At 43.1% G+C, this 13,710-nt stretch overlaps 1 protein-coding gene across 1 annotated transcript in view; it reads right to left on the bottom strand.

Annotated features, from left to right (window-relative positions):
• Positions 1-9,298: 9,298 nt before the first annotated feature.
• Positions 9,299-13,710, bottom strand: part of CAMK1D (calcium/calmodulin dependent protein kinase ID) — a 184,396-nt gene continuing 179,984 nt past the window's right edge. Inside the window, exons 10-11 of the mRNA XM_033161870.1 lie at positions 12,854-12,992; positions 9,299-9,817 (exon numbers count right to left, since the gene is read on the bottom strand). Coding sequence (XP_033017761.1) covers positions 9,699-9,817; positions 12,854-12,992 — 258 coding nt within the window. The 3' untranslated portion in view covers positions 9,299-9,698. The remainder of the gene's footprint in view (positions 9,818-12,853; positions 12,993-13,710) is intronic.

Consider the following 13,710-nt stretch of genomic DNA (forward strand, 5'->3'; position numbering starts at 1 on the left):
TGATCCAGTGCTGCAGAGGTTTCTCAGTGGGAGAAGGGAAGTGTGGGACAAGCCCTCAGTTGATGCTTCAGATGGTCATCCATGCCGTATTTCTTCAGCCAAGTCCTTGAGCTGTAAATTGCAGGGGTGAGTGTTTGTACGGTAATCTCCTGCTTTTGTAAGGCATGTTCCTTACATTTTTATTTGCCTATTTTATAATGCTGTGATATACTCTGAAGGCTTTGACTGGCAAAAAGCAGGATAAACATTCACCAAACCAGTCAACAAGTCCTCCCCATCTTCTCTCTCAGACACACATGCACAGTAAATCCAGAAATAAATGTCTCATTATAAAGTGGTTTGAATTGGATTTATTGGAGGAAACCATTCTCAATATCCCTTAAATTATCATTATGATAGAAATCTTGATATGTATACATGATTGTCAAGGCAGAGAATAATTTGCAACAGTAGCCCCATTAACAATTTGCAGCATCGCAAACTCTTTACGCAGGTTTAACATTTTGCAATGTCTTCTTACATGCATTGAGTAAATACACAATTCTCCTTCTCTTGGAACAAGGACGGTGTTATGAAATTAAACCAATCACAAGACTTATTATATTAGGCACACTGACATTCCTGGATTAAATTGTTATGCTTTATTAAAATTTTATTTTATAAAACATGCTTGCATCTTTTTTTCTTTAAAAAATTAATAATATTAATAAAGAGATGTTTTACCATAAGTGCTGCTTGAGGAGTATTTCCAGGTTTTTTCCTCTGTTTAAACTGAGCTTTTAAAAATCTAAAACGAACGACTACTTTGCATGAAATGCTGATTCCCAATTAGAACCACTAATCCTAATCCAGCTCCAGTTGCAAACAATGAGTCACGTGTTACAGTGAGTAGCTATGGATGGCGGTGCGCATTCTTATGAGCATTAAGAGAAGCACCCCAGCAGCTGGGCAGGGCTTGGAGGCGCACTGCAACGGGGGTGCACATCTTCATATCAGCCATGTGTACACAGAAGGAAACCTCTTGCCAGATCAGGACAAAAATGCTGTGATCCAACAAAGTCCAGCATGTTTAAGGCTGTAACCCTGTACACGCACATGGGGGAGTAAGTTCCATGAATTTAATTTTGTTAGGTTTGGTTCACATGCATGGGATTCTGCTGCAAGTTCACTTAAAGCACTGGACATGCTACTTCATGCAGTGTCAGACTGCGGCCCCAAACCTGGATATTCAGCATGATCTATCCAAAGCAAAGCACTTTAAAATCTCATTAATCTCAATGGAGGATTTAAATACATTCTTAAATGCTTTCAGCTGAAATTAGTGGGGCTTGAAAATGCTCCGTTTGGCTGGATTGTACAAACTATTTATACTAATGCCCCACAAAAACGAGTCCCTTGAGAAGGCTCTCTTCATGAAGGCTGCAATTCTAACCATGTCTACTCGGAAGTAAGCCGGGTGAGGCTTACTCCCAGGTACCAAGTTAGGATTACATGTTGTAAGATCAGTAGGAGAGGGCACAGAAAGAAGAAATGTTGTAAACTACCGTAATATTGTTCCTCTTACTCCAGTGAGCTTATTAACATGTCTAATTAAAGTACATCCCTAGATGTAACCTAATGACCAGTTGAAATCAGCAATCATGTTATTTGCCAGCAACACTGGTGTCAAACTGCACAATATCATAGTTTGGGACGCTATGTTGATATGTGATGATAACACTGCCAGCAGCTTTCCAAAAGACTTCCTTCCACCTAGTCCTAAAGGAATTCTTAAGGTCAATGTACACAACCAACTCTGTGTATAGTTATTCAGCCCACCTCACACACACACCCCAAATCGGATTGCAATGCAATATGAATGTTATGACTTACTTCAATCCTTTTTCACAAGCCCCCCTATGAGACCCGCTGACCCCCCAAATTCAAGAACAGCCAGGGGGCCAATGCTTTAAAGTTCCAGGTTATTCAGAGGCCAGATTGGCCTTCTCAGTTGCCACTTCAGAGCGCAGGAATGTTCTTATATTGGCTGCATCTCAAGCTCCACAGGCAAAAATTTGCATCTTTCAGTGTTAGCCCTTAGTTTTTGGGGAATTGGCTGCCACTGCTGACTTCCGATTTTGCACATGGACTGTCTTTATTTGAAATCAGTTCTTTTATGTTATTTTAATCAGTTTTACTGTGCACTACTTCGAAAGCTTCAGCTAAAAAAAGCTCACAAAGAAATAATAAATTTGAACAGGTTGCCCGTATTTTAAAAGGTTAAGAGTTTGCAGTTAAGAGTTTGCAGTTCATGCTTGTGAGAAACAGTTCCACCAGCTTCTCTGTGATCTAGGTATGCTGTGAATATTCCTGACTTCTGCAGATCAACAAGATTAGCAGATTATTCTTATCACACTGGCAGCCTGTCACCCTGCATAAACCCCAGAAATCTGCATATATTTGGATTGGGAACAATGTATATTTAAGCCAGTTGTGTACCTAATTCACAACAATGTGTAATTTGGGAATGATAAAAAAATTGTATCAACACAAAATCACGTACCTGCATTTTTGAATATAACACACTGGTATTGGGAAAGGCATAACTGAAAAAAAATGGTTTTGCATATCTATAGTATATCCATATCCAGTGCAGGATGGAAAATCAAATCAGCCAGTCACATGCAGAATCAGCCCTTGGGGCCTGTCTATATTGCGAATATAAACCAGTTTAAAGTCTGTGGAACCATCATGACCAGATATCCCACTTCCAGTTATTTCACTTTCCAATGTCAATTATGGGTGCTACTTGCCAATGAAAGAAATAAGATCTACAGATTCCCACAAGACTACAATTCCCAGAGTTCTTTGTGGGATGCCATGCTAGTTAACCTAGCTTTGAGATTGGTTACAATTTGTAGTACAGCTTTGCCCCAAATCAGGACAAGCATTTCAGCCCTTAGTTCTCCACTGAGATTTTAAAACATGTATAGTAGATTATGACTGTTAATGGTGGATCTGTCATATGGATGCATAGCCCTGGCTCCCTTCAGCTTTAATTCGCGAAATCTTAAGCACATTTTAAAGCAGAATCTCCTTTTGTTTTAAATCCTTAAATGAACAGGTTACTATTAAAACTACGGGGTGGGCCCAGTTTTTACATGACCTGGAACGGTGTGATTTCTGCCAACTCTAAGGGTTGCCTTACTTTAGCTCCAGGTAGCAAACATTTTTTCCACCCTCCTGTCTTGGGTTGATTCTGTGGTTATGTGCCAAGCCGATAAGGCCCATCCCGTTAGGACACATGTTGCCAGTGTGACAGAAAACCATAATATCTATTGATATTTCCCAGAGTGACGTGTGATTGGAGCCTTAGTGGTGGCTGAAACTGCACTTTTCAAGAGCGTAAGCCAGACCTGAGTAGTAATACAGCTCTTTCTAAGTATTTTCAATTACATTCCACCTTTTAGATTCAAAGATGGACACCAAAGAGTTAAAATGAATTATACATTTTCAACAGTCACAGACTGGATTACTACCAAGTTGCTGCTCATTTTACTTGCCTCAAAAAAGAAGACAGTAATGAGAGAGAAATGACACAAGTGGAACTCCAGAGGACAAAATATGAGACAAAGAGTTAATCTTGTAGCCGAGAAAATGTTGGAGAGCCTTTTGTTGACTAACATGAGCCAGATATCTCAGAGTGCAACAGAAATCACTTAATTGAGAACGCATTCTGATCTTTGATGCGTTGCAAAACAGTCCAGTCCTTTGTTCACTGTGCATAACTATTCCATGCATAACTGTGCATAACTATTCCATGCATAACTGTGCATATCTATTCCATGCATGCAAAGTCCCAGAGTTATAAGACATTCTGCTAAATAAGTGCAAGCCTTGGAGGCCAAGTGCTCCCTGGGGAAAGGATTCAAAGTGTACATGGCTTCACTCTATGTACATCTCAGTCTTGAATAGTAGCTTTCAAACTTCCTACCCTGGGGATAATCCTTCCATATCTGCTGAAGAATTCCCTGTGTGTTGGCTTTGGCATCTTCTGCTTCTTGTGGGGAATTCTAGAAATGGACCAACCAGGAAGAGATGCAGTTTGTGTGAGGCCTGGTCTGCTGAATCTAAGTATCCAGCTGCACAAACTGATGGAGAATGATAAAATAATCTCTTTTTTGAGCACTGCAAGGGAAGAGTGGTAATGGCAGACAAAATGTGTTTTGGCCGACTTATTTGCTTTTATTGATCCTTAATCAAGGGCCCAAGCGCAGATAAGAAACTACCACTTTGAGGATCGTGTGGCAGAGTGATGGAACTTTTGTGACATTCTGTGGGTGTCTCTCTTTCTCCATCCTTGGTTTACTTAGAAGCCCCTTAACTCTGGTCATAAGGAATGTAATTTGCAGATGAGCTTTCCTGCTACTTCTTGTTTAAATAATATAATTGATGGACTCTGTGTCTGACATCTCAACTCTGCAGGCACAATGGACCAATGCATAGATAGAGGTCTTCCTAGATAGCTGATCTTGTTTTAGAAACCACAGTGTTCAAAAATAGGAGAAATTTTTTTACAACCTTATTTGCCATTGCCATGCTTTGTTCACAAGTAGCTTTTGCATTTAGCTGGAGTAAGTTATGGTTAATGAGCAATGGAGCCAGATTGTTTTTACAAGATAGCATTTGGGACATAGAAGCCTAGGACTTTGGAATGTGTATTAACACAGAGGCAAACCTTTGGAAGGGAAGCATAAAAACAGCATTCAGTTGACAACATGCAGTGCCGTTTCATGCATTTATTGGATTTTGGTGTCACTGTCTATCCAGCAGTGATCTCCTACCAACATTTGGAGATATTTTCTATTATGGAAGAAATAAAATAAAACCCGAAACAAAATTTGTATGTGTGGCTGTGACTATATCTAGCATTTTCTGAGAGCTGGAGACAGATACATTCATCATGGCCCACAAGACAAATGTACATCCCTCCCACCCACCCACCCCCGTTATAGTGGCTTTCAACATGTTTTGCCCTAAACCAGGGGGGAAAGATTTGTTTCTCCTCTCAGCAGAAAAGGCATAAATGATAAATGCACATTCACCACAGATAAATGTACGGCTGTTGTGGGCACATATTGGCTAGTGTCCATGGCATAAATGACATAAATAGAGTTGGTAAACACACGCTTTCACACTGCCCATTTCCAGAAAACTTTTAAAACTAGATTATTTTTAAAAATCTGGGAGGTGAAGGATGAAATCACTCTGTTGCATAGCTATGCATCCTAAGACAAAACAAAGAAAGGGAATACATTTCAGCTGCTTGAATCCTGATACTTAGAATTGGTGCCATAAAGATTTAACCTTAATTGAATTAGCTTTGACCTACAGAAAACAGAAACATCAATGAGGTTTCTCTCTATATAAAATAAACAAACAAGCCACTTAGTTGCCACAAGATTTCAAAGTGTAAGAGAAACTTGTTCTATAACTCGGACAAAAAGGGTTGCATGCATTACTCAGATTATAAGGAAATAGGGACAGCCTTTACCGTACTTTTCTGAATGCAAAGCAGCAGGGGAGAGAACAGGTCTACAAAATGATGGAGCCAAAGTTAAGTACATGTCAGTCCCACTGATGTCAGTGGGAGAGACTTAAGTACCTGCAGAGTTTTCCCATTGACGTAAATGGGGTATAACAGTGTTTAACTCTGGCTGGATTGCACCCTGATACTGGTTCACTTGCTTATGCCATCTAGAAAGTTTTACTGAAGTATTTTTTGAATCAGGCAACCACTCCATGTGCACTGATCAAGAGCGTGCTGGATATTCTGGGCAGAAGGGATGCCAATATTTCTTTATTTCCATTTATACTCTGCCCTGAAGAATACCCTTGAACCATCTCCTGGACAGACTCATTTTGTATATACAGGGAAAGCTTTTATGCAAAGAAGCGTTCAACATACAGTCCCTACCAGCAGTCTAGAATACCATAAACTCAGCAGCAGATAAATCACACAGGCTTTTGTACTCCTGCTTTGCTCTAAATTCGTAATACGTGGCTTTGGGTTTTAGGTGGTAAAGACTGAGACATAGATAGTAGAGGTGGTACTACTGTCTGTATTTAACTGAAATGCCTATAGAGCGATTGTTGAGTTTAATTCTTACACTGGGACTGTGTATGGTCAATGCAGCATATGAGGAAGCAATTTTCTCTCTCCCTTAATCCCAACCCTACACTTGGAGCAAAAGCGACTTGATCAAGAACCAGATTCCCAAGTTGCTACAGGCCAGCTGGTGCTATCTGTTGTTGGATTTACTAAGTGATATATCTTGAGTATTAAGTTCTTTCGTGAATTTTAGAAAACTCCTGTGAAGTCAACAGACTATATTTCTGTGTATGGTGGAATACAATATGGTGGTTGCTGATTTTTTTTCCCCTGTAGGGAAAACTGGTTCAGGAATGGCTCCAAGTCTCACTCCAAATTAAGAACACAATCAGTACTGAAATCTGTCATGGGTAACAACTTTATAGGGCTCAAGTGATATGGTGTCTATGCTGACTCTATTAGACTTCCTTGTTTAGGGAATCTCATCTAAAACGACATCCTCAAAGTTTCAGGAAACAAAAATATGTCGTCTTTCACAACATATTTATTTGCTGTTGAATACATTCAGAGGTCTTCTAAGAACTTCCTCCGTTCTGATGCAGAGCATCAATCAGTATCAGCAAGGTTTCCATCTTCATGCTCTGTTTGTGAGCACCCCGTGGCAGATGGCTGGCAGATATTAGAAATGGAATGCTGAACAAGCTGAATGCTTGCTGTGAGCAGCATGACAACTCTTAGGTAACTATGTCTTGCTGTTCTGTACAAGGAAGACCAGGCTGGCATCTGGCATGGGAAACTGTCTTAAACCAAGGTGGACCATTGGTCCCTCTGGCCTAGTAATGGCCTCTGCACTGACTGGCAGCAGCTGCCCAAAGGCCTTGGTGCAGGGGTCCTGCTCTCTGAAAGATCCTTTAACCAGATGCCAAGCACAGGACCTGAAGCATTATGCTTTCAAAGCATCTCTTCTGCCACTGAACTGCAATTGACATAAACATAGCATGAGGGTCACCAGAAAAGCATGGAATAAATTTATAAGGTATTTTCCAATGAAGCCTAATGTGCTTAGAATTGGGCAGGTGTTTAAAAATCTGAATATCTTAGATATACAGGGAAGTAGTAAGTATATCCCATACTAGAGAAGAAGGTAAAGGTAAAGGGACCCCTGACCGTTAGGTCCAGTTGCGGACGACTCTGGGGTTGCACACGCATCTCGCTTTGTTGGCCGAGGGAGCCGGCGTATACCTATTGATCTACTTGCACTTTGATGTGCTTTTGAACTGCTAGGTTGGCAGAGCAGGGGCCGAGCAACGGGAGCTCACCCTGTCACGGGGATTCGAACCGCCAACCTTCTGATCGGCAAGCCCTAGGCTCAGAAGAAAGAGTGGCCCTATTTGTTTGCAGCAGATCAGATGCCTGCATTTGTAAAATGTACTTTGGACAATGCCTTCACTGGGGATTTTAAATCAGGAAACCAAGTTTTCTTGTTATGACCAGCTGGGGTGAATGCCTGCCTACCAGGGATCTTGCTCACTCAGCTCAGCCCTTTCCTTACTTGTGGTCACAAATTACAGCCCTTGGTGCAATATGCATTAACAATAACCACATATACATATGCAGCCCTCCATTTCACAGTGTGCTTACAATGTGCTTTTGTCACATGACAGATAACCACAGAAGTTTAAAATGGAGAACTTTCAAAGGCCGTTCCCGATATTTTGGTGCACTTATATTTTAAAAGTTGCATTGGACATTCCAGACATGTGGAAAAAGAGGAAGCATAAATTTGTTGGGCTTCTGCTCCCCACATAAGGAAGGAGTTCAACATAAGGAAGGAGTTGCATATTCTTAGAGCAAAGGCAGAACACATAAACATTTCTGAAAAGAACAGGCACATCACACTGCCTTCAGGTGAAACTTGAAACTGTGGGGAAAGGAAGCTACTCAAACCTTTGCTACCTCTCTGAATTAGCTAAAGAAGCTCTCAGTGCGCAAAACACAACACTTTATTTCAAGTAGTACAGAAGACCACCAGCAAATTCAATGAGAATTGCTCATGCCCAGTGCTACGGACTAGCCATAGTACCACTTCCCTTCAGAATGCTTTGGCAAGCCTCATTTGTGGCAAGCTGCAGTAGTGAAGGCTAATTCACACAACTGTTCTGCCACAGCATGAGAATTCATATGCAGTAACTGGCCTTGTGTATGCTCCAGCATACATCAGGAACTGTAGCTCAACATTTCCTAGGTAAGATTTTACAGGAGACACTGAGCCAAAATCTCATCATACATGTTATAGAAGTGCCTGGGCATTCACAAGACTGTTCACTACACCAGGAGAGACAACCTGCGATAGCATCATCATCCTGCCAGTCACACGAGAGTTCAAAGCTCTCAGCACAGCTAGAAACAAAAGGTAGGTGAGACGGCTCCAACTCACCCAGGCATCCCAAATGGGCATTGTTCACCACACTAAGAGCTATTTTACATATATATGCATAGATGGGTATAGGAAAACAAATATGTACATTTGTGTATACTGTCATGTGGATATCATGCACATGGCTGTTTGTACTTCCTTGCTGATCCTGTCCCTCTCAAAAACAATCCAATCCAATCAGGGGTGGCATAGGCAGATCTACCAATAGAGAGAGCAATCATAGAATCACAGAGATGGAAGAGACCACAAGGGCCATCTAGTCCAACCCCCTGCCAAGCAGGAAACACCATCAAAGAATTGGCAGGGGGTTGGACTAGATGGCCCTTGTGGTTCCATCTCTGTGATTTACAATACTGTAAAGTAGGACTGCTTGGGTGGAACTTTGATGTGACTGTCAGAATCCACCAGGAAGTGGCAGGCTAGTGGCATTTTGCTCCAATCCAATGTACTATTTTGTTTTTTCTCATACTCAGATGTCAGCCTTGGCTGCAGGTTCATAAGCACCAACTCAGAATTAGACCATTGCTGAGTAAGCATCCATGTGATTGGAAGGGAACCAACCTTTTCTCAAGACAAGGTGGAAGAAAGCAGTTAGTTTTCACATCACTGCAAGATCCAGACAAGTTTGCAGTCCAATGTTAGGAACTAAGATAAAGAATAATATGCATTTGAAACCCTTTTGATCTGAAAGGTTAATGCAAAATTGGGTATGCTTTCTACCCCTGAACAAAACCAACACAGATATGGAGAAGAAGAAAAGAAGAAAATGATAATGCTCAGAAATCACCTCTATTTAAATAATCCAGTTGAGACCTTTAGTTAATGAAAAAGCATATACTGTTAACCCACACTGAAAATAGAGTAAATCATTGAGGAACTAGCATGAGTGTCCATTAGAACATTCCTAGATTCATTAACTCAGCACCAGATACTGTTAGATCTGACCCTTCCCACCCTCCCAGAGTCATTGCAGTTGGTGATAAACGCAACATTTCAGAATTGCAGTATAAAATATGGCCATTAAAAAAAATCCTTCTTTCCAGTCCTTCGCCGAGCTTGCAATGCAGGATGAAATCACCCGGGAGAAGGCTTGCCTGCATCTCCATGCCTGCCTGGGCGCTTCCCCCATCTCTGACCTCTTCCAGAGGGTGGGGGCAGCAGCAGTCTGGATCACTTGGTCCCTGTATGCACTGTGGTCACTGTGGTCTGCCTCGGTCTCCGCTCTCCTACAGCAGAAACCGCAGATGAAGCCGATGATGCAAAACTACAGGGAGTGGATGGGGACATACCTGAAAGAGAGTGACAAAAGTCAGGAGCCACCAATGGAAAAAACAAAGAGCTGGTGTGGTGTGGTGTCTGAGTGTTGGGCAGAGACAAGGAAACCCAGATTTACACTCCCACTCAGGGAGAAACTGAATTTTATGATGAACACAGGGCTACTGTGTTACTGTGCGCAACTGTGTGCAACTGTGTGCAAAAATGCCTGTGTTACAGTTTTGCCGTCCCTGCTCTGTAATGTCTAGCATAACTTACCTCACATTCTGAAGCCATTAATTACCCTGTGAATTTCCCTGTCTCCCACGATCCAGTGATGTGGACTGGGGATGGAAAAATGCACAGTGCAATAATTTCAAGGGATTGGGAAAGTTGTACTAGATGTTACAGATGGGGAGTGGGAGATTTTGACACAGGGCTGCCATTTCCGGGGACAGTTCCCAAATAGATAATACAGTTCAGTTCTGTTCTCAGCCACGAAGCTCAGTGGGCCAGTGATTTCCTCAGCCCAATCTACCAGGCAGACTCAACAATGAAGTTAAAATGGGAATACTCTGCATCTGCTACCTTGAGAGTTCCTTGGAGGGGGGGGTGGAATGAAATTGTGATTATGAGTTATGATGATGCCAACATTCCTGTTATCCTGCAGGGAACTGCTCTTTCCAGAGACAGAAAAAAAGTTCGTAGAAAAGCTTCTAGCCCGTCATTCCTCAGGGGCACTGTCTCTATAGTGAATGTGAAAAGCAATCAGAATGACAGTCCACATGCCTTTCTCATCTTGCAGCAGCTGTGGGTTCAGTGGGGCATGGTCTATCCACCTGGGCCACAAGCAGCTTCCCCGTTGAGATTGGGGGAATTCGTGCGTTCCTCATAGAACAAACAGACTCAATTAGTGCATCTCTTGCATGATGACAGAAGCACAATTCTCTCAGGAAGAGGCTTTGAGTTCATCTTTTATGATAAAGATACCTACAATGAATTTTTGTTGTCATTTTAGAAGAAGAAACCAACCCTGGGTTCATGAAGCAAATGTTTTTCATGCCTCATAATGGAGAGTCACTGCCTTTTGCATTGTGGGATGCAGATCTATTGTATACAGGCCACTGAAGTCTTTAATTTGTTTAAATAGCTAAGCGTGTAGCTTAAATTAAGGTTTGCAAGAACAGTTTCTACCAGTGATTAGTCTGAGGCTCTGACACATGCATGCAGATACCCGATCCCTGCAATCCATGCAGCCCCTTCAATATACTTTGATAATTTATCTTACAATGTCATTTAGCTGTAGGGAAGTTTGTTCTCCCACTAATCTTTTCATTGAGGAATCCTGATAAACTTCCCTGGAGCCCTGTTTGAAGACTTCTGAGTAACAGCCATTTGAAGAAGGAGGAGGAAACCCAACCACTTTGAAAAGCAACTTCTTTAGGCTCCTTCTTCTAACATTGCTTGGGAGCATTCCTTTCAACAATTATTTAATTTACTGGCAGTAACAAATTTTAAAAAAATCTATGTATTATGTTTCAAAAATAAAAAAAACCAAATAACCAACAATTTGCTGTCCTTTCATGCTATGCCAAATCTGTTGCCTGTGGTGGCTGCCTCAATTGGCTTAACAACAGGCCTGATCCTGAGTCTATCTGGGCTCTGGCAAACTGTGTGAAATGTTTTCACTTTTTGTCTCACTCTCCCCAGCCGTTTCCTTTGACAAACAGTATCATTCTTAGTTTCTCCTCTCCCCACCCATCAAATTGTTCAAAAGGGGGGGGGGGAGGAAAGCTCTTTTCTGGACACTACTCAGATCCTGTATTATAAACTGGATTAACTCTTTGGATATTCATGGCAAAAATGCCCGTGCAGAACTGAGTTGTTGACAATATACCAATGTGCAAATGTTTGGTCTCCAGAGAGAGAACAGCAGTTGCAAATAAGAGGCATCCCATTTATTCAAATATGACAGTTGTGCTGTCCAAGTGAACCAACTGGGAGACATGCTGTGCTTTTGGGAGAAAGATGGTGTAGCACTGTTTAAGATCCCTGTGTTTCAGGAACTACAGGCCAAAACCAATGTATTTAATGTGTTATGCTGGGAGGGGCCATGCCTCAGTGCATGCAGAAGACCCCAGGCTCAATCCCCATTCATCTCTAGTTTGCGTAGCAGGTGGTGAAAATGTCTTCTACTGCCAGTCAAGACAATACTGAGCTAGTCTGAAAGTACAAGGCTGCTTCCTATGCTCCAATGCAATGATTCAGGTCTGACTTTATAATTAAACAGAGCAAGGAGGCAGCCCCTCCCTGCCAGGGGCGTTCCTAGCCCCTTGGCCGCCCGGGGTGGGAAGCCAAGAGGCACCCCTGGGGGCGGGGCATCGTGACGTGTGCGTGCGCCATGACATCATAACGCGGAGCACCAAAAGGGGAGAAAAAAAGGAAGTGAAGCGGTGCGTTCAAGCGCTGGCTTTGCTTCCCCGCCCGCTTTCTCTTTCGGCCGCCGTTCGTTCCGTCGCCCCGGGAGCAGCAGCACCGCACACACTGTGCGCTGCTGCTCCCACGGTGACGGAGCGAGCGGCGGTGCGTGGGGGTGACAAGCGGTGGCCCCTCCTGCCACTCCCCACTCCCCACCGGTCACCCCGGGAGGAGCAGCGCTGCACGGACGGGGTGACGGAGGGAGCGGCGGCGCGTGGGAGTGGCCGCCGCTTGTCACCCCCACCCGCCGCTTATCACCCTGTCACTGGGGGCGTACCGCCCCTACCGCCCCTCCCCAACGACGCCCCTGCTCCCTGCCACCCTCTTGCTGCTGCCTGCTGCCTAGCTGTCTTGCTTAGCTGCCTTCTCCCAACCTGCAACTGACAGTGCCATGAGGAAAGGCTGTTGCCCAAGCAAGCAGGCAGAAAAGCAGCCAGCCCAAGACACCCCCCCCCCCAATGTTAATGACATCTCTGCCCAGGTGTCACTGCAGCATCAGTTTGAGCGAGGTGTGCACCTCAGGGAGCGAGAGGTGGCACAGATGACCTCTAAGTGCCTGCTGATATCTTGCTGGTCTGGGGTCGTGTACTCACAATCTTTCCTGGCTGTTCCTTCAGGTAGTGGCTTGGCCAGGCTGAGGGAGCTTGACATGCTTACATTTGAACTGTCCAAACTGCTGCCAAGATGTAACCTTCTCATGTGTCTCACAACTGCTGTGGCATTAAATGCTTGCTGGAAAAAACAACACAGAAATAAATGAACAAGCTGCTCTTGGGTATTTTCCTGGCTTCTGGCACCTGGTGAAGGGGAAAAAGTGGCCCTTGCACAAAGCATCACAGAGTTCAAAGGAATACATCTCTTTAATCAGATAGGATGTCCTATTGACTAGCCATATCATTTGGTGATGTGCTTGTGTGTGTGTGGCTTTTGTGCGTGTGTTTTTAACAGTTACTTCAAAAATATTATTTCCACACAATACTAAGAGAAAACATTTGCATCCAGCAAATATGAAGTTTCACTCCCCAGTTGAGGGTTTAAGGGCATACAACCAAAGCTGTGATGAGCAGTATCTACATACAGCTGATGGTGCCATGCCACCTGTGATTGACAGTGCCTGGGACTTGTGACCCAAGAACAAAGAACATCACCACATACCGTTTTGAACATGGCCTTCCCTATCTCTCTTGCCCTTTCCCTTCCATCACTAGACCAATCCAAAGCACCACTCCCACCCTCAGAAAGGGACAAGACTAGACAGTTATGACCATTACACTGCTACTGGTAGTTATATGTAGCAATACCATCACAGAAGAAGACCCACCTGCAAGAAGACAGTAAAGTGAAATCTAAATATTAGATACTAATTAGTAGTTTAGAAATTGGAAACCAGTTAATTGTTATCACCACTTCCTAGAAAGTTAATTATGCTTAAGTTCCACTGAAATCAATG

This window comes from Lacerta agilis, chromosome 10 (assembly GCF_009819535.1).
Source record: "Lacerta agilis isolate rLacAgi1 chromosome 10, rLacAgi1.pri, whole genome shotgun sequence".
NCBI classification, from domain to species: domain Eukaryota; kingdom Metazoa; phylum Chordata; class Lepidosauria; order Squamata; family Lacertidae; genus Lacerta; species Lacerta agilis.